We start from the raw sequence: 24435 nt of genomic DNA on the forward strand, positions 1-24435 counted from the left end.
AGTGGGGTGATCACAGCCCCCCACTTCTAAGTAACTCAAGATCACCCCTCAAAAAAATTCATTTTTGTTTTCGCCAAAGCATTTGCAAAAAAAAAAAAAGCATGCAAAGACCTCCCAAGAGGGCTGTCAGTCATCAAAAACCCCTAAATAATCCAAGACAACCCCCCCCCTCAAATTCCGATGAAAGTGCAAAGTTTGGAAACCCCCAATTTATTTCCTTTGCAAAAACTTGCAAAGCCCCCAAAGGAGAGGGGGGCACTTGAGAAAATGGTGGGGGGCAAAGGACACCCTTAAGTAACTGAAGACCCTTCCCCACATTTCCTTTCTTGCAAAGAAGCACTGACACTTGCAAAAACTTGCAAACTGTCCCCAGGAAAGATGGGGAGCAATTAAATGGTGGGGGTGGGAGAGGCCCCTTAAGATAACCGAAGACCCTTTTCCATCTTTCTCTCGCAAAAACTTGCAAACTGTCCCCAAGAAAGAAGGGGGCTGCTTGGGACAATCTGGGGGAGGGGGGGGGCACTTAAATGGTGGGAAAAAAACCCTTAAGTCCCCATTTTTTTCTTTTCTTGAAAAACTTGCAAACTGTCCCCAAGAAAGAAGGGGGCTGCTTGGGACAATCGGGGGGGGGGGGGGGGGCACTCCTGTACATTTAATGGTGGGGGTGGGAAAAAACCACTTAAGTCCCCATTTTTTTCTTTTCTTGCAAAACTTGCAAACTGTCCCCAAGAAAGAAGGGGGCTGCTTGGGACAATCTGGGGGGGGGGGCACAATCTGGGGGGGGGGCACTCCTGTCCATTTAATGGTGGGGGTGGGAAAAAAACCCTTAAATCCCCATTTTTTTTCTTTTCTTGCAAAACTTGCAAACTGTCCCCAAGAAAGAAGGGGGCTGCTTGAGACAATCTAGGGGGGGGGGCACTGAAATGGTGGGGGTGGAAAAAACCACTTAAGTCCCCATTTTTTTCTTTTCTTGCAAAACTTGCAAACTGTCCCCAAGAAAGAAGGGGGCTGCTTGGGACAATCTGGGGGGGGGCACAATCTGGGGGGGGGGGCACTCCTGTACATTTAATGGTGGGGGTGGGAAAAAACCCCTTAAATCCCCATTTTTTTTCTTTTCTTGCAAAACCTGCAAACTGTCCCCAAGAAAGATGGGGGGGGCACTTAAGATAGGCACTTAAGAAAACGGAGGGGGTCGGAGAACCCCGTTTAACTGAAGACCCTTCCCCATTTTTCTTGCAAAAACTTGCAAACTCCCCAAGAAAGAAGGAGGGGGGGCTGCTTGGGAAAATCTGGGGAGGAGGGGGGGGAGGTCATAGAAACCACCCTAAGTATCCCGAGACCCACTTTCCAAATTCCGATGGAAAAGCAAACTTTTTTGGGGTGGGTGGGTGGGGGAGAGGAGGAAACCCCCCCCCCCGCCAACCTCCCACCCCCCCCCAAACGTTGGGCCACCCACCATCTCATCCGGGCTGAGGATCCCGAACTGCACGCGCTTGATGGTGCGCAGCGGGCACGCGCTGTCCCCGGAGGGCGCGCCCCCGTGCATCTTGGCGGCCCCCTCTTTTTCTTTCTTTTCTTTTTTTTTCTTTTCCTCCTCCCGTTCCGCCGCCGCCGCTTTTTTTCCCCCCCTCCCTCCCTTCCTTTTTCCCCCGGAGTCACGTGACGCTGCTCTGCCTCCGCCTTAGTCCGTCACCAGCCCGGAAGAAGCCACAGCAGCCGCCGGCCCTTCCCCCAACTCTCCGGTTGTTGTTTTTTTTTTAACGCCGCCGGGTCGAACTCTCGTCTCCCGGGGGAAGCGTGCGGCGTCTCGTAACGCCGGCGGGGAAGAGGATAGGCTCGCCGACAGGAGGGTTCCCCCGACACGCGACCACGTCCGGCCGCTTCTCCCCTCCCTCCTGTCCTCTCCCTCCGCGCTCTCCGGCGCGACTGAGCGAAGCTGCTCCGTCGCCGCCTTTATATAGCCTCGCTCCCCGGGCACGGGGCTACAGGAGTACGACGGCAAGGGCGATGACGCAGAAAGGGGCGGGGCTGCGGCTGCGTCGTCTCCGAACGGGAGGGGGCGTGGCTAGGGCCCGAGGGAAAACCAGAGAAAGAGGCGGCGGCGGAGAGGGAGGAAGGATCAAACCAAATCATGGGGGGGGGCGGTGAGGAAGTGTGCAGTAAGTAAATGATATAAATATTATTTAGGCTTCGTTGCAATTTTTTTGGGGGGGGGGCGATCCAGTTTTCGGTTTGCGCTCACTTTCAGCTCCTTCGTGCTTTTTAATTATTTTTTTTGCAAACGCCGGTAATTAGGTTACGGAAAAGCGCGGATAAAATGTTACTGGCATGCTTGCTAGAATTAGCTGGGTTTTTTCAAACAAACTCTTCGTTAGCAATGCAATGGAAGCAGGGTTTTTTTTTGCAAAGCAAGTTATTTCAGGAAGGAATACTTATTCTACAAGCCAAGCCTTCTCATTAGGACCGGCTCTCAAATTAGATTAATATACAATTTCCTTAATTATTCTGGTCCCCCCCCTGTTTTGCTTATGGTACAGTCCTTACGGAAGCAGGCTCCTTTCCCGAAGATTTTCGACGCCCCTCATTGACTATTCATGAGCTGCGAAAGGCGGGGAAAATAAAGCCGCTCCTTAAGGGGGGGGAGGGGGTGTGGCCACAAGCCGAACTTTTCCGAAAATGGCCGAAGGGGCCCCGAGGGTGGAGAGTCGGGTCGCTCACAGAGCCAGCTTTTGTCGAGCGCGAAGCCGAGCCGGATGGAACGCTCCGGCCAGCGGCCTGCAAGGCCTCGCGCTCGCGTGATTCCCCCGGCCGGGAGCGGCGTGCGCTCGGCCGGCCGCTCCGCTTTAGGAAAGCGCCCTGCTTCGGGGCCTACTTCCACAACTGACTCGGGCCTTGGCGGAAAGGCTCCCGAGAACCTCCCGAGGCTACCATTCAGCGGAATTACGAGGAGAAAGCAGCCGGGAACGGGTGAATTAATCTCACAGAGTAAAATGGATGGGAGTTGTGAGGGAACGATATATTGGGGAAGGGGCGACTTGGGGGTCAGGGCGTTGCTGCTGTGGAGTGGGGTGGGCTTTTGGTAGGAAAGGAGGAAAACTCCGTCCTGGGGTGACGATTAAGGGGTGCAAAGCCTGGGGGGGGGATTTGGGGGGGGGACGTAAATAATGGGGGGCCCTCAAATGTGGGGCTGAGGGGGGAAGAGAAACGACTTATGGGGCTCCTGAGGGCCTGAGGTGTGAGAGAAAACACATTTGGAGGGAATAGAGAAATTTAGGGGGGGTGATAAAGTGTTGGGGGGCAGGAAGGGAGGCTGGGGGGCTCAATTTGTGGGGAGGGGGAGATTGAAGGGGGCAGAGAGGGGCTTTCTGGCCTGGAGTGCCAGAGTGAGGGGTGCCTTGTCCTCTCCTAGGCCCCCCCAAAAAACGGGGTGCCCCCAATTCTGTAGTTGCTTTTTAGGCCTTTTTAAACCCCAACACAATAAATAAAATCTGGTTGAGGAGAAAAAGGGGAAAAAATACGTATTTTATTTTTGCAGTTTGTTTCCCCTGAGGAAAAAATAATATCCAACACTTCCCCCCCCTTTTTTCCCCCTTTCTTGGTGATCTTTATTTTCATTTGTCTTTATAGGATTATAATCCTAATAATGATTGGGGGGGAACAGGTCATAATTCATAATAATATTTTAGATTAAAATTAAAGGTCAAGAAGATACAGAATAACCCCCCCCCCAAAAAAAAACGGGGTGCCCCCAATTCTGTAGTTGCTTTTTAGGCCTTTTTAAAACCCCAACACGATAAATAAAATCTGGTTGAGGAGAAAAAGGGGGAAAAAATACATATTTTATTGTTTTTGCAGTTTGTTCCCCCTGAGGAAAAAATAATATCCAACACTTCCCCCCCCCCCTTTTTTCTCCCTTTCTGGGCATATAAATAAAATCAACATATAAATAAAATCAACATCCTTATTTTCACAATAAATAAATCTGGTTGAGGAGAAAAAGGGGAAAAAAATAACATATTTTATTTTTGCAGTTTGTTCCCCCTGAGGAAAAAATAAAACCCAACATTCCCCCCCCCTTTTTTTCCCTTTCTTGGCATACAAATAAAATCAACATATAAATAAAATCAACATCCTTATTTTCATTTGTCTTTACAAGATTATATAATCCTAATAACGATGCGGGGGGGGGGGAAACAGGTCGAAATTCATAATAATATTTTAGATTAAAATTAAAGCTCAAGAATATTGATACAATTCGAAATAAATTCTGGGAATGGATGGGAAGATTTAGAGGTAGGAAGGAGAGAAAACTTAAGATCATAAATATTAGCACTGAAAATAAGGTGAATAATTACAATACTTGAAGAAGAAACCTAGCTAAAAGCTTTTGGGGGGTATATTATTACCCCAAATATAATATTGTTACTATATCATTATTGTGATTAGCTTGTATGTCGATGTTTAACACCACTTTTTTAGTCTTTTTTATTCGTAAATGGTATAATGCACTGATTTTCAAAAAAGTGCCTATGAATAAAATGTATTAAAAATAAGAATACAATAAAAATAATAATAATAATAATAATATTTTGTATTTTACAGCGCTGAAAAAAGTGGGAAGTCTCCTCTTTCCTCCTCGATCACTTCTTCTTTCTTTCTTTCCCTATTATCTTATTTTTATGTGTATTTTAAGAGGATTGGAACCTCTTCTTTCCTCCTTGATCACTTCTTTCTTCCTTTCCCTATTATCTTATTTTTACGTGTATTTTAAGAGGATTGGAACCTCTTCTTTCCTCCTCGATCACTTCTTCTTTCTTTCCTTCCCTATTATCTTTTTTTTTAATGTGTATTTTAAGAGGATTGGAACCTCAATAAATACATTTATTAAGCAAAACCTGAAAAGGGGGAGAAAAATGAGTTGCCAGAAGATCTCGGTGTCTGCCTGTCTCTCTCTCAATAACCATTTTTTAAACCAGACATATCCATCTGTTTTCTTTTTTATTCTGTTTTTTAACTTTTGTTCTAAACTCCCTCTTTATTTTATTTTTGTTTTTATGGTTGAGAGCTGCTTAGAATAGGCCCATAAGTTAGATAAGTGGCAAATATTGATTAATAACATTTATTGGCTGCCCATCTTACTACAGGGTAACTTAACATATCTATATACATGTACATTAAAACATAAATTGAAAAACAACGTTAAAATCTTAAGGGCATGTGGGGGGGAAGTGGGGTGTGTTATTAACACCTCCACTATGCTGTTATTAAATTGTAATAATTTCCTGACCCTTTTAATTTCTCTACTTAAATACAGGTAGTCCTAGATTTATCACCGCAATTGAGGCCAAAACTTCATTTGTTGAGTAAGTTTTGCCCCGTTTTACGACCTGGCTTTTCCACAGTTGTGAAGTAAATGACTCCAGTTGATACATTAGTAACATGATAAGTGAATCCCTGCAGTTCATAACTTAATCACATGGTTGTTGTTTTTTAAAATATTAAACAGTTTCTTTTTTTTTTAATGACATTTTCCTTCTATACGTTTCCACATCGGTATATGTCCATTATATATCCCCCCCCTCCACATTACTTCAATCTATCTATACATATTTATACATGTAATTCCGATATTTTTACATACGTACCAATCTATTCCTATATTGAATTACAATCATCGTGTGTCATTTCCACTAATACAAGTTTATTACTGATTTCTAACTCTTATATAATCCTTAACCTTTGCACCTATCTTCTAACCATTTATACCAGCGGTTCCCAAAGTGGGCAGTGGGATGACTTAGGGGGGGGGGGGGGCGTTAAGAGGCAAGGGGGACTGTAGTGGAGGTGGCCCCCTCGCAGGGCGCAAGACTCCACTTGGAATGACAGGGCCGTAGAAGGGGATATTAGTGTGTTGTGTGTAAATAACAACCCCCAACAACATCCAGCCTCCAGCGAGAGCCTCAGACCAGCCATAGGGAAGAAAACGGAGAAACGCACCCCTACGGGGGCATTTAAAAGCAAAGCAGAGAAGCCAACTCTTGTTTCTTTCCCAAGGCTCCTTCTCCCCGCTTGGGAGCTCCTCTCGAAATCCTTACCCACAAGGCAAGGGCTGGCTATTCCGTTTTGTGCCCCTGATTGATTGATTTTTTAAAAACCCAGATTGAAAAAAAGCGATCCGGGGTCTCCGTAGGAGCCGAGCTTCCTTCGGCAAGTTGAGGCACCAAAGCCCCGAGCGTATCGGCCTCCCGTTCTGCTTTGCAGCCCGGAAGTGGGAGAGCGGAGAGGCGGGTTTCCTAAGCCCAGGAGAGGGGGGGGAGTCGTGGAGGGCCCTTCCTGCATGGCGACAGCTTTATTCTCCCCCAAAACCACGTCTTCCCTCTCTCCGCCCCCCTGCCTCCCCCGAAACCTCTGGCCCAGATTTTTCTGCCAATCATAAATACAGCAGGGAAGCTAAGGAGGCGGGTGGGAAATACATGGGGTCGGGGGGAAGAAATCCGTCGTACCCGCAAGGGAGATTTGCGTGACAGTAAATGGAATGGTTTCATTGGAAGTCGGGAAGAAATGGGCCATTTCAATATTTAAGGTTTAAATCTAGAAATCAAAGTTTTTAGTTTTGGGGACCACAAGTACCTCCTGTGGGTTTGTGCAGACAAAGAGAGGATCGGAGTCTTGAGTTCTTCCTCTCTGCCTGTAACCAGGTTTTTAAGAAACGGGGATCCCCCGGGTCCCACATCCCGGAGTTCTGCCTCCAGGTTGGGAAATAGCTGATGGCCACTTCCTTTGAAAAGACATTCACTTCATCAAGCCCCATCCGTCACATTAAGAATTTACTGAACAGTGAAGTACTTAACTAAATTTTACTGAGTTTACTAAGTCAGTGTTTCTCAACCTTGTCAACTTGAAGATGTCCGGATTTCAACTCCCAGAATTCCCCAGCAGTGGTTAGGACAGTGTTTCTCAACCTTGTCAACTTGAAGATGTCTGGACTTCAACTCCCAGAATTCCCCAGCAGTGGTTAGGACAGTGTTTCTCAACCTTGTCAACTTGAAGATGTCCGGACTTCAACTCCCAGAATTCCCCAGCCAGCGAATGCTGGCTGGGGAATTCTGGGAGTTGAAGTCCGGACATCTTCAAGTTGCCACGGTTGAGAAACACTGTACTAAGTGACTATAGATACTAAGGTTCTTGATAAATGACTATCAGACTTTGAAAACCTGGTATCACGGGATCATGTCCAACAATTTTTATTGAATTAACATTAACTCAAAAGGTTTTTAAATTGGATTTTGAGTAAATGTGCAATTAATTGTTAACAGTTTTGAATTTTACTGTTACTATCTTCCATCGTGCAAGCCACCCAGTCACATGACCCCCCCCCCCCCAACTATACCCACAGAACCAGTAGTGAAAAAAATTGAATGCCACCCCCGGGTGGGGGGCACTGAGGATCAGTTTGTAGCACCCAGGGGGCGGTGGACTGAAAAATCTTGGGAACCACTGATTTATACCAATCATTCCATACCAGGTAGAAATCTGTTTCGTCTTTATCTTTAATTTCTTTTGTGAGAATATCTATCTCTGCGCGATGTAAAACTTTTCCTTATCACGTTTTCCTCTGATGGTATATATCGTTATTCTTCCACAGTTGTGCGTACATGATAGGTTTCCCTGTCGTACATCACTGTAAATAATCCCAATAAAAATAATTCCGATTTCACGTCTATTTGGTGTTCGGTTATTTTTTTCTAACCAACATGTATGTGTTTTGAGCTACAAATATTCTTTTTTCTCAGCAAACCCTGTTTATTTATTTCTATCCGCCTCAGCAGAAAGGCAGAATCTGTTAGCTAGGATTAAACCTAGTTCAGAAGTCACAGGAATTCCAGATGATGTTTTAACATCTGGCTGGCAGGCAGCGGCGATGTAGGCTGCACAGATGCAGCCGTGAAATTGCAAAAGAAGAATCCGAATTAAGGGCATTTTGGCTCACGTTTCAAATAACTCGGATCCAAAGGGTGTAAAAACCACTTTTTGCAGAAGGCGGGATCCAAATGCCGTAAATATTTCTGGGTGTCACCAGCCCACCATCCGTTCCTCGGGAAGCTATTAACCATCTGAATTGAATTAGGTTTGCATGGAATAGCCACGTAGCCTTGATTCCATGTTTATTGAGGCATTCTGGGAAGTGGAATCCACCCATCTTAAAGAGTGACTTAAGTTTGAAAAACGTTGATTTCAACCAGGGGGTTTCCAACCTTGGCAGGCTTAAAATATACAGACTTCAACTCCCAGAATTCTCCAGGCTGGTTGAGGAATTCTGGGCATTAAAGTCCATAAAATGGCTACGGTTGGACACCCCCCCCCCCCTGATTTAGACAATAATAATAGAATGTTTCCGTCATATATCATGTCCCAATGGCTCTCGAAGGCGGTTAATAGTTTAACTAGACCAGTCCGAGGGGGAAAAAATCTTATTAAAACAATATTTTTGTTGCAAGTTTTCGAGTCTCAAAAAGACTAACCCATCACTTAGTGGGGGGGGGGAAAAAGGCAAAATAAAGAATAATATTTTTTTTAAAACTACAGGGTCCTCGTCCTTACGACCGCAACGGAGAGCCAGGTTGTTCAGCGAGTCACACCCAATTTTACAACTTGTGAATCACTGCAGTTGCTAAGTGATTCAAGGGGTCACTAAGCGAATCAGAATCCCCGGCTTCACCAGCTGGGGGGGGGTTCCAAAAGGCAATCCCCCATGATGTTGGCGTTGAGGTACCAATTGCCCAAATTTTGATCACACGAGATGCCGCAACGGTCGTAAACACGAGGACCTGACACAAATCACCTTTTCCCCCGATAATGGCTGTAAATCGAGGACTACCTATGCCCAGAGAGTCCCCTTCTCTCTTCCCTTCCCTTATTTTTAATCATTTTGAGCAGGTTATTCATTCGTTGCTGCAAACCCGCATCGCGCTATAAATTACGGCCAGATTGCTGTAGGGAGGCTAGAAACCGCGAGAGGCGAGTTCTAGTTCTGCTTCAGACCCAAACCCAGCTGAAGGACCCTGGGCCAGTCGCTAATAGAAGCCAAATCACTTGGCCAAGGAAATAACAAGGCAACATTAAGAGTTGGAAGGGACCTTGGAGGTCTTCTAGTCCAACCTCCTGCTCAAACAGGAAAGCCCTATCTTATATTACCGTAGTAAAATCTTGATTTAGTTTGTAAACGACATACAACGACAAGCCTCTTCTAGACAGCACTCTTAACGTCGCAAAGGGATTTTTATTTTATTCTTTTAGCTGACCATTTTGGGATGATCATATATTTTTTTAAAATTATTTTAATTTTATCAATTTCATATATACAGTCACAATTATATGATCTCATAACTGTTATTAATAATATGTATTTATAACAATTTTTCCCTACAGTTGACAATATACTTGAAGATTGCTTTTTTTAACATCCCATAGATCCATCTTATCTTACAACCGTCCTACTTCTTCTTCCCTCCCTCCTTCCCCTTCCCTCCTTCCTTCCTTCCCTCCTTTCTTTTCTCCTTCTCTCCTTCCTTTCCCCCTTCCTTTCCTCCTTCCTTCCCCCTTCCTTCTCTCCTACATTCCCTCCTTCCTTCCCTCCTTTCTTCTCTCCTTCTCTCCTTTCTTCCCTCCTTCCCTCCTTGCTTCCCTCCCTCCTTCCCTCCCTCCTTCCTACCCCCCTTTCTTCTCTTTCTTCTCTCCTTCCTTCCCTCCTTCCTTCCCTCCTTTCTTCTCTCCTTCTCTCCTTCCTTCCCTCCTTTCTTCTCTCCTTCTCTCCTTCCTTCCCTCCTTGCTTCCCTCCTTCCCTCCCTCCTTCCTACCCCCCTTTCTTCTCTTTCTTCCCTCCTTCCTTCCCTCCTTCCTTCCCTCCTTTCTTCTCTCCTCTCCTTCCTTCCCTCCTTCCTTCCCTCCTTGCTTCCCTCCCTCCTTCCCTCCCTCCTTCCTACCCCCCTTCTCTTTCTTCCCTCCTTCCTTCCCTCCTTCCTTCCCTCCTTTCTTCTCTCCTTCTCTCCTTCCCTCCTTGCTTCCTTCCTTCCCTCCCTCCTTCCTTCCCTCCTTTCTTCTCTTCCTTCTCTCCTTCCTTCCTTCCGGGATGATCATATATTTTAATTTTTTTTTTCATATGGAAAAAACGAAGGTTTAAAAATGTTAAAATGTGATAAAACAACCAGGATGTACACTTGTCAACGTGCGCATAAGATTAAAAAATAAAACCTTTTTACAAAAAAAAACCCCAACAAATCGACCGTTTTGAGCAAATCGGATTATGCAAACTGACCTATGTTGCGTGAACATCACATACTAAGATCATATCACGTAACTAAGGCCCAATGGGATTTGTGGTAGGTTGTGTTACTTCAAGCCAAGTCTGATGAAAGCTGTAAAACACACAACCTGCTTGATATGTGGCACAAATTGAGCATTTGGATCATTGTCAAATCAGAATATCAACAAAATATATGAAGAATCCTCGTTTCCCCGCTGAAAAAAAGGGAGTTATTGACTCCCTGCGAGACGAACTGTGTCTTCGATTCGGGGGTTCGAATCCCCGAAAGTCACCCAAATGTATTTGGGGAACGGAGCTGCCATCCGCAAGATTCCCTCTTGGGAGGGAGATGTGAACAATTCAGAGGTGTTAAAAACATCGTTAAATAAAAAGTGTGGCTGAAATTGTCAAAAGTTGTGGGCATCCTTGGAAGCTCTGTTAAAAGATGCTAATTTGGAACTTTTTTTCTAAAGCAAAACCTCCGGATTCAGGTTAAATTTGCCGCGTTGGCACTTCGCAATAACGACGGGGGGGGGTTTTGGGTTGGAGTTTGGGCATTCGGTCGCTAAAACAGTTTGCCACCTCGGCTGCCCAAGTCTCTTCTTAAAAACCTCCAGGGGATGGAGCCACCCACAAGTTCTGGTGGCAAGTTGTTCCACAGGTTAATTGTCCATAAATATGTCACAGAAGGCAAGGGATCTTGGAGGTCATCTAGCCCAACCCCCTTCCCAGGCAGGAGACCCTGCACCATTTGACATGAGTATGTCATATAATGGAAGGGACCTTGGAGGTCATCTAGTCCAACCCCCTTCCCAGGCAGGAGACTCTGCGCCATTTGACATGAATATCTCAGAATGGAAGGGACCTCGGAGGTCATCTAGTCCAACCCCCTTCCCAGGCAGGAGATCCTGCACCATTTGATATGAATATCTCATAGAATGGAAGGGACCTCGGAGGTCATCTAGTCCGACCCCCTTCCCAGGCAGGAGACCCTGCGCCATTTGACATGAACATCTCATGGAATGGAAGGGGCCTCGGAGGTCATCTAGTCCAACCCCCTTCCCAGGCAGGAGACTCTGCGCCATTTGACATGAATATCTCATAAAATGGAAGGGATCTTGGAGGTCATCTAGTCCATCCCCCTTCCCAGGCAGGAGACCCTGCGCCATTTGACATGAATACCTCATGGAATGGAAGGGGCCTTGGAGGTCATCTAGTCCAACCCCCTTCCCAGGCAGGAGATCCTGCGCCATTTGACATGAATATCTCATGGAATGGAAGGGACCTGGGAGGTCATCTAGTCCAACCCCCTTCCCAGGCAGGAGACCCTGCACCATTTGACATGAATATCTCATAGAATGGAAGGGACCTCGGAGGTCATCTAGTCCATCCCCCTTCCCAGGCAGGAGACCCTGAGCCACTTGACATGAATATCTCATGGAATGGAAGGGACCTTGGAGGTCATCTAGTCCATCCCCCTTCCCAGGCAGGAGACCCTGAGCCACTTGACATGAATATCTCATAGAATGGAAGGGACCTGGGAGGTCATCTAGTCCATCCCCCTTCCCAGGCAGGAGACCCTGAGCCACTTGACATGAATATCTCATGGAATGGAAGGGACCTTGGAGGTCATCTAGTCCATCCCCCTTCCCAGGCAGGAGACCCTGAGCCACTTGACATGAATATCTCATAGAATGGAAGGGACCTGGGAGGTCATCTAGTCCATCCCCCTTCCCAGGCAGGAGACCCTGAGCCACTTGACATGAATATCTCATAGAATGGAAGGGACCTCGGAGGTCATCTAGTCCAACCCCCTTCCCAGGCAGGAGACCCTGAGCCACTTGACATGAATATGTCACAGAATGGAAGGGACCTGGGAGGTCATCTAGTCCAACCCCCTTCCCAGGCAGGAGACTCTGCGCCATTTGACATGAATATCTCATAGAATGGAAGGGACCTCGGAGGTCATCTAGTCCAACCCCCTGCTCAAGCAGGAGACCCTGAGCCACTTGACATGAATATCTCATGGAATGGAAGGGACCTCCGAGGTCATCTAGTCCATCCCCCTTCCCAGGCAGGAGACCCTGAGCCACTTGACATGAATATCTCATGGAATGGAAGGGACCTCGGAGGTCATCTAGTCCATCCCCCTTCCCAGGAAGGAGACCCTGCGCCATTTGACATGAATATCTCATAGAATGGAAGGGACCTCGGAGGTCATCTAGCCCAACCCCCTTCCCAGGAAGGAGACCCTGCGCCATTTGACATGAGTATCTCATAGAATGGAAGGGACCTCGGAGGTCATCTAGTCCAACCCCTTTCCCAGGCAGGGGACCCTGCAACATTTGACATGAATATCTCATATAATGGAAGGGACCTCGTAGGTCATCTAGTCCAACCCCCTTCCCAGGCAGGAGACCCTGCGCCATTTGACATGAATATCTCATAGAACGGAAGGGACCTCGGAGGTCATCTAGTCCAACCCCCTGCTCAAGCAGGAGACCCTATACCATTTCAGACAGTCTCTTCTTAAAAAGCGATGAAGCACCCACAACTTCTGGTGGCAGGCAGTCCCCCTGGCTAACTGTCCTCACTTTCAGGAAATTCCTCCTGAATTCCAGGTTGCTCCTCTCCTTGGTTAGTTTCCACCCGTTGCTTCTTGTCCTGTGCGGGGTTGGACTAGATGACCTACAGGGTCCCTTCCAATTCTGTTGTCCTGCCTTCCGGCGCTTTGGAGAATGGGTGGACACCCCCCTTACCCCACCCCTCTTCTTTGGGGCAGCCCCTCAAATATTGGAAGGCTGCTACCATCCATGCCCGCCCCTCCCCTCGCCCTTCCTTTCATTAAACTAGCCAGCCTTGAACTGGGGGGAAAAAAAGCCTGCGTGTTTGCAGAGCGTGAGGATGGTGCCAAGAAGATGCGTGCTAAAAGAAAGCAAGGGGAAGAAAAAGGAAAGCTGGTCGCTGCTTTGGGTCGCCGCTAGAGGGCGCGAGCGGCGCGCGGGACCCGCCCGGCTTTGCTTGCTCGGCCGGCCGTCGCCGCCCAGCCTGGGATGCGAGCCAGCCAGCCAGCTAAGCTTGGTCCTTCCTCGCTGCAAATGGCTGCGGGGCCTGCAGCCATCTCCCGAGGCGGGAGACATGATCCACGGCCCCTTTTGCAAGCATTCAAGGCTGGGATCCATCGGAGTAGAAGCTGGAAGGAAGGGACCTCCCGAGGTCATCTAGCCCAACCCCCTTGCTCAAGCAGGGGGGGCCCATATAAGTACAGTTTGAGACCAGTGACTGTCCAGTCCCTTCTGAAAACACCTCCAGTGTTTTAAGCTAGTGGCAAGCACTTATTCCACGGATTAATTGTCCCCCCTGCTAGGACGTTCCCCAATTCCAGGTTCAGAGTTCCGCCGGATTGGAACTCGGAGCAAGAGACGCTTGCCTTCTTAACAGTCTCCCCTCTCCTCTCTTTAAAAACAACCACAGAATCTCTCCCTGCGTGGGAAGAGTCCACCTCCATTCTAGAATGGGCTATAGAATATGTAGAATACGGGATAGAATAGGATAGAAAGATGAGAAGAGAGATATAGAACGGAAGAGAAAATAGAAGAGGAGAGAATAGCAAATAGAAGAGAGTAGAGAATAGAACAGGAAATAGAGTAGAATTAAAAAAAATAGAAAGTGGAATAGAGAACAGCATAGCATAGAAAATAGAATAGATGATAGAATAGAGAATAGAATAGAAAATAGATGATAGAATAGAAAATAGAATAGAGAATAGCATAGCATAGAAAATAGAATAGATGATAGAATAGAGAATAGAATAGAAAATAGATGATAGAATAGAAACTAGAATAGAAAATGGAATAGAGAACAGCATAGCATAGAAAATAAAATAGATGATAGAATAGAGAATAGAATAGAAAATAGATGATAGAATAGAAAATAGAATAGAGAATAGCATAGCATAGAAAATAAAATAGATGATAGAATAGAGAATAGAATAGAAAATAGATGATAGAATAGAAAATAGAATAGAGAATAGCCTAGCATAGAAAATAGAATAGATAGAATAGAGAATAGAATAGAAAATAGATGATAGAATAGAAAATAGAATAGAGAATAGCATAGCATACAAAATAGAATAGATGATAGAATAGAGAATAGAATAGAAAATAGATGATAGAATAGAAAATAGAATAGAGAATAGCATAGCATAGAAAATAGAATAGATGATAGAATAGAGAATAGAATAGAAAATAGATGATAGAATAGAAACTAGAATAGAAAATGGAATAGAGAACAGCATAGCATAGAAAATAAAATAGATGATAGAATAGAGAATAGAATAGAAAATAGATGATAGAATAGAAAATAGAATAGAGAATAGCATAGCATAGAAAATAAAATAGATGATAGAATAGAGAATAGAATAGAAAATAGATGATAGAATAGAAAATAGAATAGAGAATAGCCTAGCATAGAAAATAGAATAGATAGAATAGAGAATAGAATAGAAAATAGATGATAGAATAGAAAATAGAATAGAGAATAGCATAGCATAGAAAATAGAATAGATGATAGAATAGAGAATAGAATAGAAAATAGATGATAGAATAGAAAATGGAATAGAGAATAGCATAGCATACAAAATAGAATAGATGATAGAATAGAGAATAGAATAGAAAATAGATGATAGAATAGAAAATAGAATAGAGAATAGCATAGCATAGAAAATAAAATAGATGATAGAATAGAGAATAGAATAGAAAATAGATGATAGAATAGAAAATAGAATAGAGAATAGCATAGCATACAAAATAGAATAGATGATAGAATAGAGAATAGAATAGAAAATAGATGATAGAATAGAAAATGGAATAGAGAATAGCATAGCATACAAAATAGAATAGATGATAGAATAGAGAATAGAATAGAAAATAGATGATAGAATAGAAAATAGAATAGAGAATAGCCTAGCATAGAAAATAGAATAGATAGAATAGAGAATAGAATAGAAAATAGATGATAGAATAGAAAATAGAATAGAGAATAGCATAGCATAGAAAATAGAATAGATGATAGAATAGAGAATAGAATAGAAAATAGATGATAGAATAGAAAATGGAATAGAGAATAGCATAGCATACAAAATAGAATAGATGATAGAATAGAGAATAGAATAGAAAATAGATGATAGAATAGAAAATGGAATAGAGAATAGCATAGCATAGAAAATAAAATAGATGATAGAATAGAGAATAGAATAGAAAATAGATGATAGAATAGAAAATGGAATAGAGAATAGCATAGCATACAAAATAGAATAGATGATAGAATAGAGAATAGAATAGAAAATAGATGATAGAATAGAAAATGGAATAGAGAATAGCATAGCATAGAAAATAGAATAGATGATAGAATAGAGAATAGAATAGAAAATAGATGATAGAATAGAAAATAGAACAGAAAATGGAATAGAGAACAGCATAGCATAGAAAATAGAATAGATGATAGTGTGGGAAGTTATCACCCAGCCCCCTCCCAGAAAAATGAAATATCCTAGGAAATATCGAAAAGGCAGAATATTTCTCTGGATGTGAAAAGAAACATGTTTTAAAAGACAATAGTTGCCTATAGCTTTCTGCCCATCCCCAGCTAATGGGCCATTAAGATGGCCAGGCTAGCCCACTTTACATAATAAAGACTTCCCCACCGCAGCTGCAGGGGGAAGGGATATTACTCAACTCTCCACATGGCATCTGAGAACTCATCTATACCTGGACTCATCACAGCCTAGAGAGTAGCCCCCTGCATGGCACCATGGGAGTCTGACAACCAGTCAGAATACATTTCTTACACAGGAACAGGAAACAGAGAGGTGGGACTAAACAGGGTATAAAAAGCCTAGCAAGCCCCTCCCTCAGACCTTCTCTTCTTCTCCACCAACATTGAAGCATGTGATCCCCTTTTCTGTTCAGGGCTCAAGCCATGTGGCCCTGTCCACCATTAAAACCATCTTTCCAAGCAGCCTCCATGTCTCCAGTGTCTTTTTCCCCACTTGGAGCTGAACCCAGAAGGACATTTCTTTCAACAATAGAATAGAATAGAGAATAGAATAGAAAATAGATGATAGAATAGAAACTAGAATAGAGAATAGCATAGCATAGCATAGAATAGCATAGAAAATAGAATAGATGATAGAATAGAAAATGGAATAGAGAATAGCATAGTATAGAATAGAAAATAGAATAGATGATAGAATAGAATAATTCGTAATTAATTCGTAATTTAATGAGCTTATATGCCGCCCAATCCCGGAGGACTCCGGGCGTCTTACAAATACAAAATAAAATAAAATTACAAATAGAGAACAGCATAGAAAATAGATGATATAATAGATGATGTAATAGAAAATGGAATAGAGAATAGCATAGCATAGAAAATAGAATAGATGATAGAATAGAATAGAGAATAGACTACAAAATAGATGATAGAATAGAAAATAGAATAGAGAATAGCATAGCATAGAAAATAGAATAGATGATAGAATAGAATAGAGAATAGAATAGAAAATAGATGATAGAATAGAAACTAGAATAGAAAATGGAATAGAGAATAGCATAGCATAGAATAGCATAGAATAGAAAATAGAATACATGATAGAATAGATGATAGAATAGAAAATGGAATAGAGAATAGCATAGTATAGAATAGAAAATAGAATAGATGATAGAATAGAATAATTCGTAATTAATTCGTAATTTAATGAGCTTATATGCCGCCCAATCCCGGAGGACTCCGGGCGTCTTACAAATACAAAATAAAAAAAAATTACAAATAGAGAACAGCATAGAAAATAGATGATATAATAGATGATGTAATAGAAAATGGAATAGAGAATAGCATAGCATAGAAAATAGAATAGATGATAGAATAGAATAGAGAATAGACTACAAAATAGATGATAGAATAGAAAATAGAATAGAGAATAGCATAGCATAGAAAATAGAATAGATGATAGAATAGAATAGAGAATAGACTACAAAATAGATGATAGAATAGAAACTAGAATAGAAAATGGAATAGAGAATAGCATAGCATAGAATAGCATAGAATAGAAAATAGAATACAGGATAGAATAGATGATAGAATAGAAAATGGAATAGATAATAACATAGCATAGAATAGAATAGAAAATAGAATAGATAGAATAGAGAATAGCATAGAAAATAGATGATATAATAGATGATATAATAGAAAATGGAATAGAGAATAGCATAGACTAGAATACAGAATAGATGATAGAATAGAAAATAGAATAGAGAATAGCATAGAATAGAAAATAGAATAGATGATAGAATAGAATAGAGAATAGAATAGAAAATAGATGATAGAATAGAAAATAGATGATAGAATAGAAAATAGAATAGAAAATGGAATAGAGAATAGCATAGAATAGAATAGAAAATAGAATAGATAGAATAGAGAATAGCATAGAAAATAGATGATAGAATAGATGATAGAATAGATGATAGAAAAGAAAATGGAATAGAGAAAAGCATAGAATAGAAAATAGAATAGATGATAGAATAGAATAGAGAATAGAATAGAGAATAGAAAATAGATGATAGAATAGAAAATGGAATAGATAGAATAGAAAATAGAACAGAAAATGGAATAGAGAATAGCACAGCACAGAATTAGAATAGATGGAAGGGACCTTGGAGGTCTTCTAGTCCAACTCCCTGCTCAAGCAGGAGACCCTACACTATTCGAGACCAAGAGTTGTCCAAGTTTTCTTCTTGAAAACTTCCAGCATTGCCACATTCACAACATCTGGAGGGAGGGGGTCCTTTGGGTGGTCAGGGACACCCACCCACACCCATCTCCCCCCCCCCCGCCCAGCAGGTTCGGCCTTCCCACTCGGAAGTCTCAAGAGCAACGCCATCTGGCTGTGGCCAGAGGTCTCCAGCCTGATTACATTTGCATGTTAACGAGCTGCTGCGTGGTGTGTGTGTGTGTGTGTGTGTGTGTGTGTGTGTGTGTGTGTGCCAGGCCTCTCCCTCTTCCCCTTCTCCCCCCCCCTTCTCCCCCTCTCCTATTGAAATCTGTCTCCTAATATTCCATTTCTAAATTTTGCTTCCGGCACGATGGGACCAAGGGAAGGTTCCTTCCAGGGATGCCAAGTTTCTGGTCCTCATGAAGGAGAGAGACCCCACAACCCACCCCACCCCCTGGAATAAGAGAAAGACTTTGGGCAAAGGAAAAGGGAGGGAGAGAGGGAGAATGGAAGGCTTGCTGGAAAAAAAAAAACTTTTGCCTCCTGTTGTTCTGAGAAATCTCGGCCGCTGAGTCACAACTCTGGAATTTAGAAAAATAACCAGCCTTCTTGCGGTCGATTTTTTTTGCCGGGCCGGAGAAGAAGGAGGACGACAGGCTTGGAAAGGAAACAACCGACTTGCCAGGAATTGGGGAATTCAGAAAGAGGGGGGAAAAAATAAATATAACCCGTGATGTGATCGGATTCCTTCGGCTGATCTGAGGAAAGTGGGGGGGTGGAGGCACCGATCGCAATGAGAAAACACTGCTTTGTCCTTTAAATTGTTATTTCTGGTTCGGCTCCGCAACCGAGCAAGACAGAAAGCGGAGAGTTAGATTGGCATAAAAAAAACACACATTACTGCCAACATTGCAATAGCAATAGTTAGACTTATATACCGCTTCATAGGGCTTTCAGCCCTCTCTAAGCGGTTTACAGAGTCAGCATATTGCCCCCAGCAACAATCTGGGTCCTCATTTTACCCACCTCGGAAGGATGGAAGGCTGAGTCAACCTTGAGCCTGGTGGGATTTGAACAGCCGAACTGCTGAACTGCAGTCAGCTGAAGTAGCCTGCAGTGCTGCATTTAACCACTGCGCCACCTTGGCTCCACCATTGGCGCCACCATTGCCTCCCATTGAGCACTTGTGCCCTGCAGGAATCAAAAAGAGGGCCGTGGAAATATTGACAGACAGACCCCCTCGCATCCCGGGCATCAATTCTTTCAACCCCTACCCTCAAAAGGATGCTATGGGGCACTGCACAATTAGACAACTAGACACAAGGACATCCCCCCCCCTCCACCCCGAACGCCATCCCTCTGCTAAACAACTAATTCCCACAAGAGTCAAATCATTCACTAAGACTGTATTATTATTCGCAACAACAGAATTGTATCACAGCGGCCAGTTGTTTCGCCGGATTTGGCATTAGTTCCTAGTCGGGCCCCACCCAGGGGCCTAGGACGTCATAACGTATTTTCGTAATATGCGTGCAGATCCAAGCAGTGCGGCTTTTTGCATTTGAGTGATGGTGATTTTGTCAATTTTTAACTGTTTTAAATGTAATTCCAGTGCTTTTGGAATAGCACCCAGTGTGCCAATTACCACTGGAATTACCACTGCTGGTTTATGCCATAATCGTTGAATTTCAATTTTTAAGTCCTGGTATCTTGCGATTTTTTCATGTTCCTTCTCGGCGACCCTGCTATCACCTGGTATTGCGATGTCTATGATTGTGACTTTATTTTTCTCAACCAGTGTGATGTCTGGTGGATTATGCGCCAGTATTTTGTCCGTTTGTATACGGAAATCCCACAAGATCTTGACCATCTTGATTTTCGGTGACTTTTTCAGGCTGATGTTCCCACCAGTTTGCTGCTGTTGTAATATTATGATTTTTGCACAAATTCCAGTGGATCATTTGTGCTACTGAATTGTGCCGCAATTTATAGTCAGCCTGCGCGATTTTTTTTTTACAGCAGCTGAGTATGTGATCAACAGTTTCATCAGCTTCTTTGCAAAGTCTGCATTTGGCATCATCAGAGGATTTTTCGATTTTGGCCTTAATGGCATTTGTGCGGATAGCTTGTTCTTGCGCAGCCAGGATTAGTGACTCTGTTTCTTTCTTTAATGTACCTGTTGTTAACCATAAGCACTGTATAATTATTATTATTATACAATTGTATCACACCGGCCAGTTGTTTCGCCGGATTTGGCATTGGTTACTAGTCGGGCCCACTCAGGGGCCTAGGACGTTGTAATGTATTTTCGTAATATGCGTGCAGATCCAAGCAGTGCGGCTTTTTGCATTTGACTGATGGGGATTTTGTCAATTTTTAACTGTTTTAAATGTAATTCCAGTGCTTTTGGAATAGCACCCAGTGTGTCAATTACCACTGGAATTACCACTGCTGGTTTGTGCCATAGTCGTTGAATTTCGATTTGTATGCGAAAATCCCACAAGATCTTGACCATCTGATTTTCGGTGACTTTTTCAGGCTGATGTTCCCACAATTCAGTAGCACAAAAGATCCACTGGAATTTGTGCAAAAATTATAATATTACAACAGCAACACACTGGTGGGAACATCAGCCTGAAAAAGTCACCGAAAATCAGATGGTCAAGATCTTGTGGGATTTTTGCATACAAACGGACAAAATACTGGCGCATAATACACCAGACATCACACTGGTTGAGAAAAACAAGGTCACAATCATAGACATCGCAATACCAGGTGATAGCAGGGTCGCCGAGAAGGAACATGAAAAAATCGCGAAATACCAGGACTTAAAAATCGAAATTCAACGACTACGGCACAAACCAGCAGTGGTAATTCCAGTGGTAATTGGCACACTGGGTGCTATTCCAAAAGCACTGGAATTACATTTAAAACAGTTAAAAATTGACAAAATCCCCATCAGTCAAATGCAAAAAGCCGCACTGCTTGGATCTGCATGCATATTACGAAAATACGTTACGACGTCCTAGGCCCCTGGGTGGGGCCCGACTAGTAACCAATGCCAAATCCGGCGAAACAACTGGCCGCTGTGATACAATTGTAATAACAATAATAATAATAATGCATTAACCATTACAAGTTCTCTTTTTAGCTGCATGTACAGAAAACAATCGCAAATTCTCCACTGTTTCTCAAATTTAATTTAGTTCGGATTTGCGGGGAGGGGGGGGGAACTCAACATACAGGATTCTTGCTCCTTCCTGCGTCTGTTCTGGAACAGACGGGTGGACTCCAACTCCCAGAATTCCCCAGCCGGCGTGGAATTCTGGGAGTTGAAGTCTGCCCATCTTAAAAAGAGGCCCGCTTGAAAAACCTGGCCCGGAGGCGGGATCTGGGGCCCAAAACCACTCCGTCCAAATCGTTTTGGGAAAACGAGGAACCGGGTGGAGGCTGAGGGTCCCCCTCCTCCTGCCACTCAAAGCCCCCACACCCGCTTCCTCAACAGACCCCTTGCAAAGGCAAAACAGAAGCACAAATGCTCATCTGGAAAATTCCACGGGAATTCGGCTTCTCGGCATGGGCCGAAAACATCAATGCGCCTGTGTGCCCACCCCAAAGGTCAGCGGGTTACGGAGTAACTGTGCCCGTCCAGATGTCCGGCGGCCTGGCCTGGGCGGCGCTGCACGCCAGAGAACACACCTTGGCAGATGGCGGCTTCGTGGCACAGCCCAGATTTTTGGGGAACCCAAAAACGTTTCTTTGGTGGAGCCGTTGGCTTCGTTGCTAGCTCTGAAAATTCGGCTGCGGTTCCCTCCGGCGCCACGAGTCGCGAACTGTTCCGTGGGACGGGACCCCCTAGCTGCCACGGGGACTCTGCCGCTCTTCTTCCGGGCCTCCCCATCTTGGCTGGTGCCCGCTTTGACCAACTGCCTGCTTAATCTACTGGATCCCTCTCTGCAACGTAATCTGCCTCTTTAATCTACTGGATCCTTCTGCAGTACAATTGGTGCCCACTTTGACCAACTACCTCCTTAATCTACTGGATCCCTCTCTGCAACGTAATCTGCCTCTTTAATCTACTGGATCCTTCTGCGGTACAGTTGGTGCCCACTTTGACCAACTGCCTCCTTAATCTACTGGATCCTTCTGTGGCACAGTTGGTGCCCACTTTGAGCAACTGCCTCCTTAATCTACTGGATCCCTCTCTGCAATATAATCTGCCTGTTTAATCTACTGGATCCTTCCACTGTACAGTTGGTGCCCACTTTGACCAACTGGCCCATTAATCTACTGGATCCCTCTCTGCAATGTAATCTGCCTCTTTAATCTACTGGATCCTTCTGCGGTACAGTTGGTGCCCACTTTGACTAACTGCCTCTTTAATCTACTGGATCCGGTACAGTTGGTGCCCGCTTTGACCAATTGCCTCTTTAATCTACTGGATCCCTCTCTGCGGTACAGTTGGTGCCCACTTTGACCAACTGCCTCTTTAATCTACTGGATCTCCCCCTGCTGAACAATCTGCCGGGTGGCGCCCGCTGCGTCCCACGGGCTCCTTGGCGTACTTGGCCCCTCTCTGCTGCGCGATGGGTCCCTCCTCTTCATCGGCCGGGTGGCAGCTGATGTTCTGGGCGGTGATGATGGCGATGCTGCCCAAGATGACTCCGGCCCCCATGATGTCGAAGGGGGTGACGGCCTCCCGCAGGACATAGTACTGGACCGCCAGGGTGACCACCACCTCGGAGTGCAGGACGGCACACACCAGCGCCGGGTGGGCCTTGGTCACGGCGTAGCTGGCGCACAGGAAGGAGAACAAGGCCAGGATGCAGATGGAGACCACGTACAGCCAGGTGTAGAGGTCCAGCGTCATCACCGGATCCTGCAGGAGGGACATCATCGGGCAGCAGACCAGGCTCCCCACCACGCCAAAGAGAAACGCCACGGTCATCAGCTTAGCCGGGAAGTCCAGCGTCCGGAAGATGACCAGCCCCAAGGCCAAGGCCACGCCACCCGAGCAGGCCAAGACGTAGCCGAAGGTGTCGTAAATCTGGGTGCTTTTGTCCAAGCTCAACAGGTCCGGCACTACCATGATGAGCAAGCCCAGCGTGCTGCCCACCAGCCCGAACCAGTCGTAGCCGGTCAGCCGCGTGTTCTCGATACAGAAGGCCAGCAGGACGGAGGAGATGGTGGAGGAACCCTTGCGCACGGTGGCGGCGTTGCCGCTGGGCACCATCATGAAGGAGCTGTAGGCGCAGCCGATGGAGATGACGTTGACCGCCGCGTGGAGCAAGGTGCGCTGGCGGACCTCCGGCGGCCCGAAGCACGGCACTTTCCGGAAGCGCAGGTAGCCGGCAAAGAGCAGGTGGAGGCAGCAGCGGAAAAACAAGATTTCCAGGGACGGCATCCCCGAGGCCTCGTTGACGATGCGGGTGAAGGGCGCCACGAAGCCAGCGGGCACGCCACCCCCCAACAGGGCCACCAGCAGCCCTTTCATGCTCTCCGAGAGGCGGTAGCGGTGCCAGGCGGGGCGGCGAGGAGGCGGGGCCGGAGAGCACGGCGGCGGGGAGAAGCGTAAGAGATCGGACACCGTCCAGGTGGCCTTCGCAGAGGGTCCGGGGTCCGAGGCCATGGGGGGCATCTCTGGGGAGCGATGGTCCCCCGGGGCCCTTCGAGAACGGAAAACCGGCCTGCAGGAGAAGGAGATTGTACACAATTGTCGGAAGCGGTACACGGTCTTTGGTTGGAGCAAGGGTTGGACTAGAAGACCTCCGAGGTCCCTTCCAACGCTTATTCTGAAGAGGCAATGGGGAGGGTTTGGTCAAATAAGCCACTGGGGACGGTGCAATGGATGCTATTCTTGTCTGGTGTGACGTTGCCATCTTACGACGATCCCCACCGGATCAAAATTTGGGTGTCCGGCAACTGATATCACATGATATCACCTTTTGCGACCTTTTTCTGACCAGCAAAGACAATGGGGAAGTTGGATTCAAAGGAACAACCGCACGATTGACTTAACAAGTGTGGTGATTCGCTTAACAACTGTGGCAAAAAGTTCATCAACTGGGGCACTTAAGGGATGCCTAGCTTAATAATGAAAATTTGGGGGTCCGGTCCGGTCATGAGGACTACATGAAAAACATCTGTCAATGACATTTTTGTTTCTAGTCAATGACATTTCTAATCAATTACATTTTCTAGTCAATGACATTTTAATCTACATTTTCTAGTCAATGATATTTTTAATCAATGACATTTTCTAGTCAATGACATTTCTAATCAACTACATTTTCTAGTCAATGATATTTTTAATCAATGACATTTTCTAGTCAATGACATTTCTAATCAACTACATTTTCTA

The 24435-nt window shown here is 44.9% G+C and overlaps 2 protein-coding genes across 2 annotated transcripts in view; both read right to left on the reverse strand.

Moving 5' to 3' along the window:
- The window catches only part of POLR2A (RNA polymerase II subunit A), a 44145-nt gene extending 42515 nt beyond the window's left edge, over positions 1–1630 (reverse strand). The window contains exon 1 of the mRNA XM_087714289.1: positions 1457–1630. Within this exon, the coding sequence (XP_087570415.1) occupies positions 1457–1546 (90 nt within the window). The 5' untranslated portion in view covers positions 1547–1630. The remainder of the gene's footprint in view (positions 1–1456) is intronic.
- A 20145-nt stretch (positions 1631–21775) lies between these two features.
- Positions 21776–24020, reverse strand: LOC106549556 (solute carrier family 35 member G3-like). Its single transcript, XM_014067247.2, has one exon. It carries the CDS (start codon positions 23710–23712, stop codon positions 22564–22566), a length of 1149 nt encoding a protein of 382 aa, XP_013922722.2. The 5' UTR covers positions 23713–24020; the 3' UTR covers positions 21776–22563.
- Between the last annotated feature and the right edge of the window lie 415 nt (positions 24021–24435).

Source organism: Thamnophis sirtalis, unplaced genomic scaffold, assembly GCF_051295495.1.
Source record: "Thamnophis sirtalis isolate CommonGarterSnake01/CBP01778 unplaced genomic scaffold, rThaSir2_p1.2 scaffold_4, whole genome shotgun sequence".
NCBI classification, from domain to species: Eukaryota; Metazoa; Chordata; class Lepidosauria; order Squamata; family Natricidae; genus Thamnophis; species Thamnophis sirtalis.

What these genes read in the sequence shown, in the direction of transcription:
- LOC106549556 (XM_014067247.2), bottom strand. Translation starts at nt 23,712, where the DNA reads ATGCCCCCCATGGCCTCGGACCCCGGACCCTCTGCGAAGGCCACCTGG.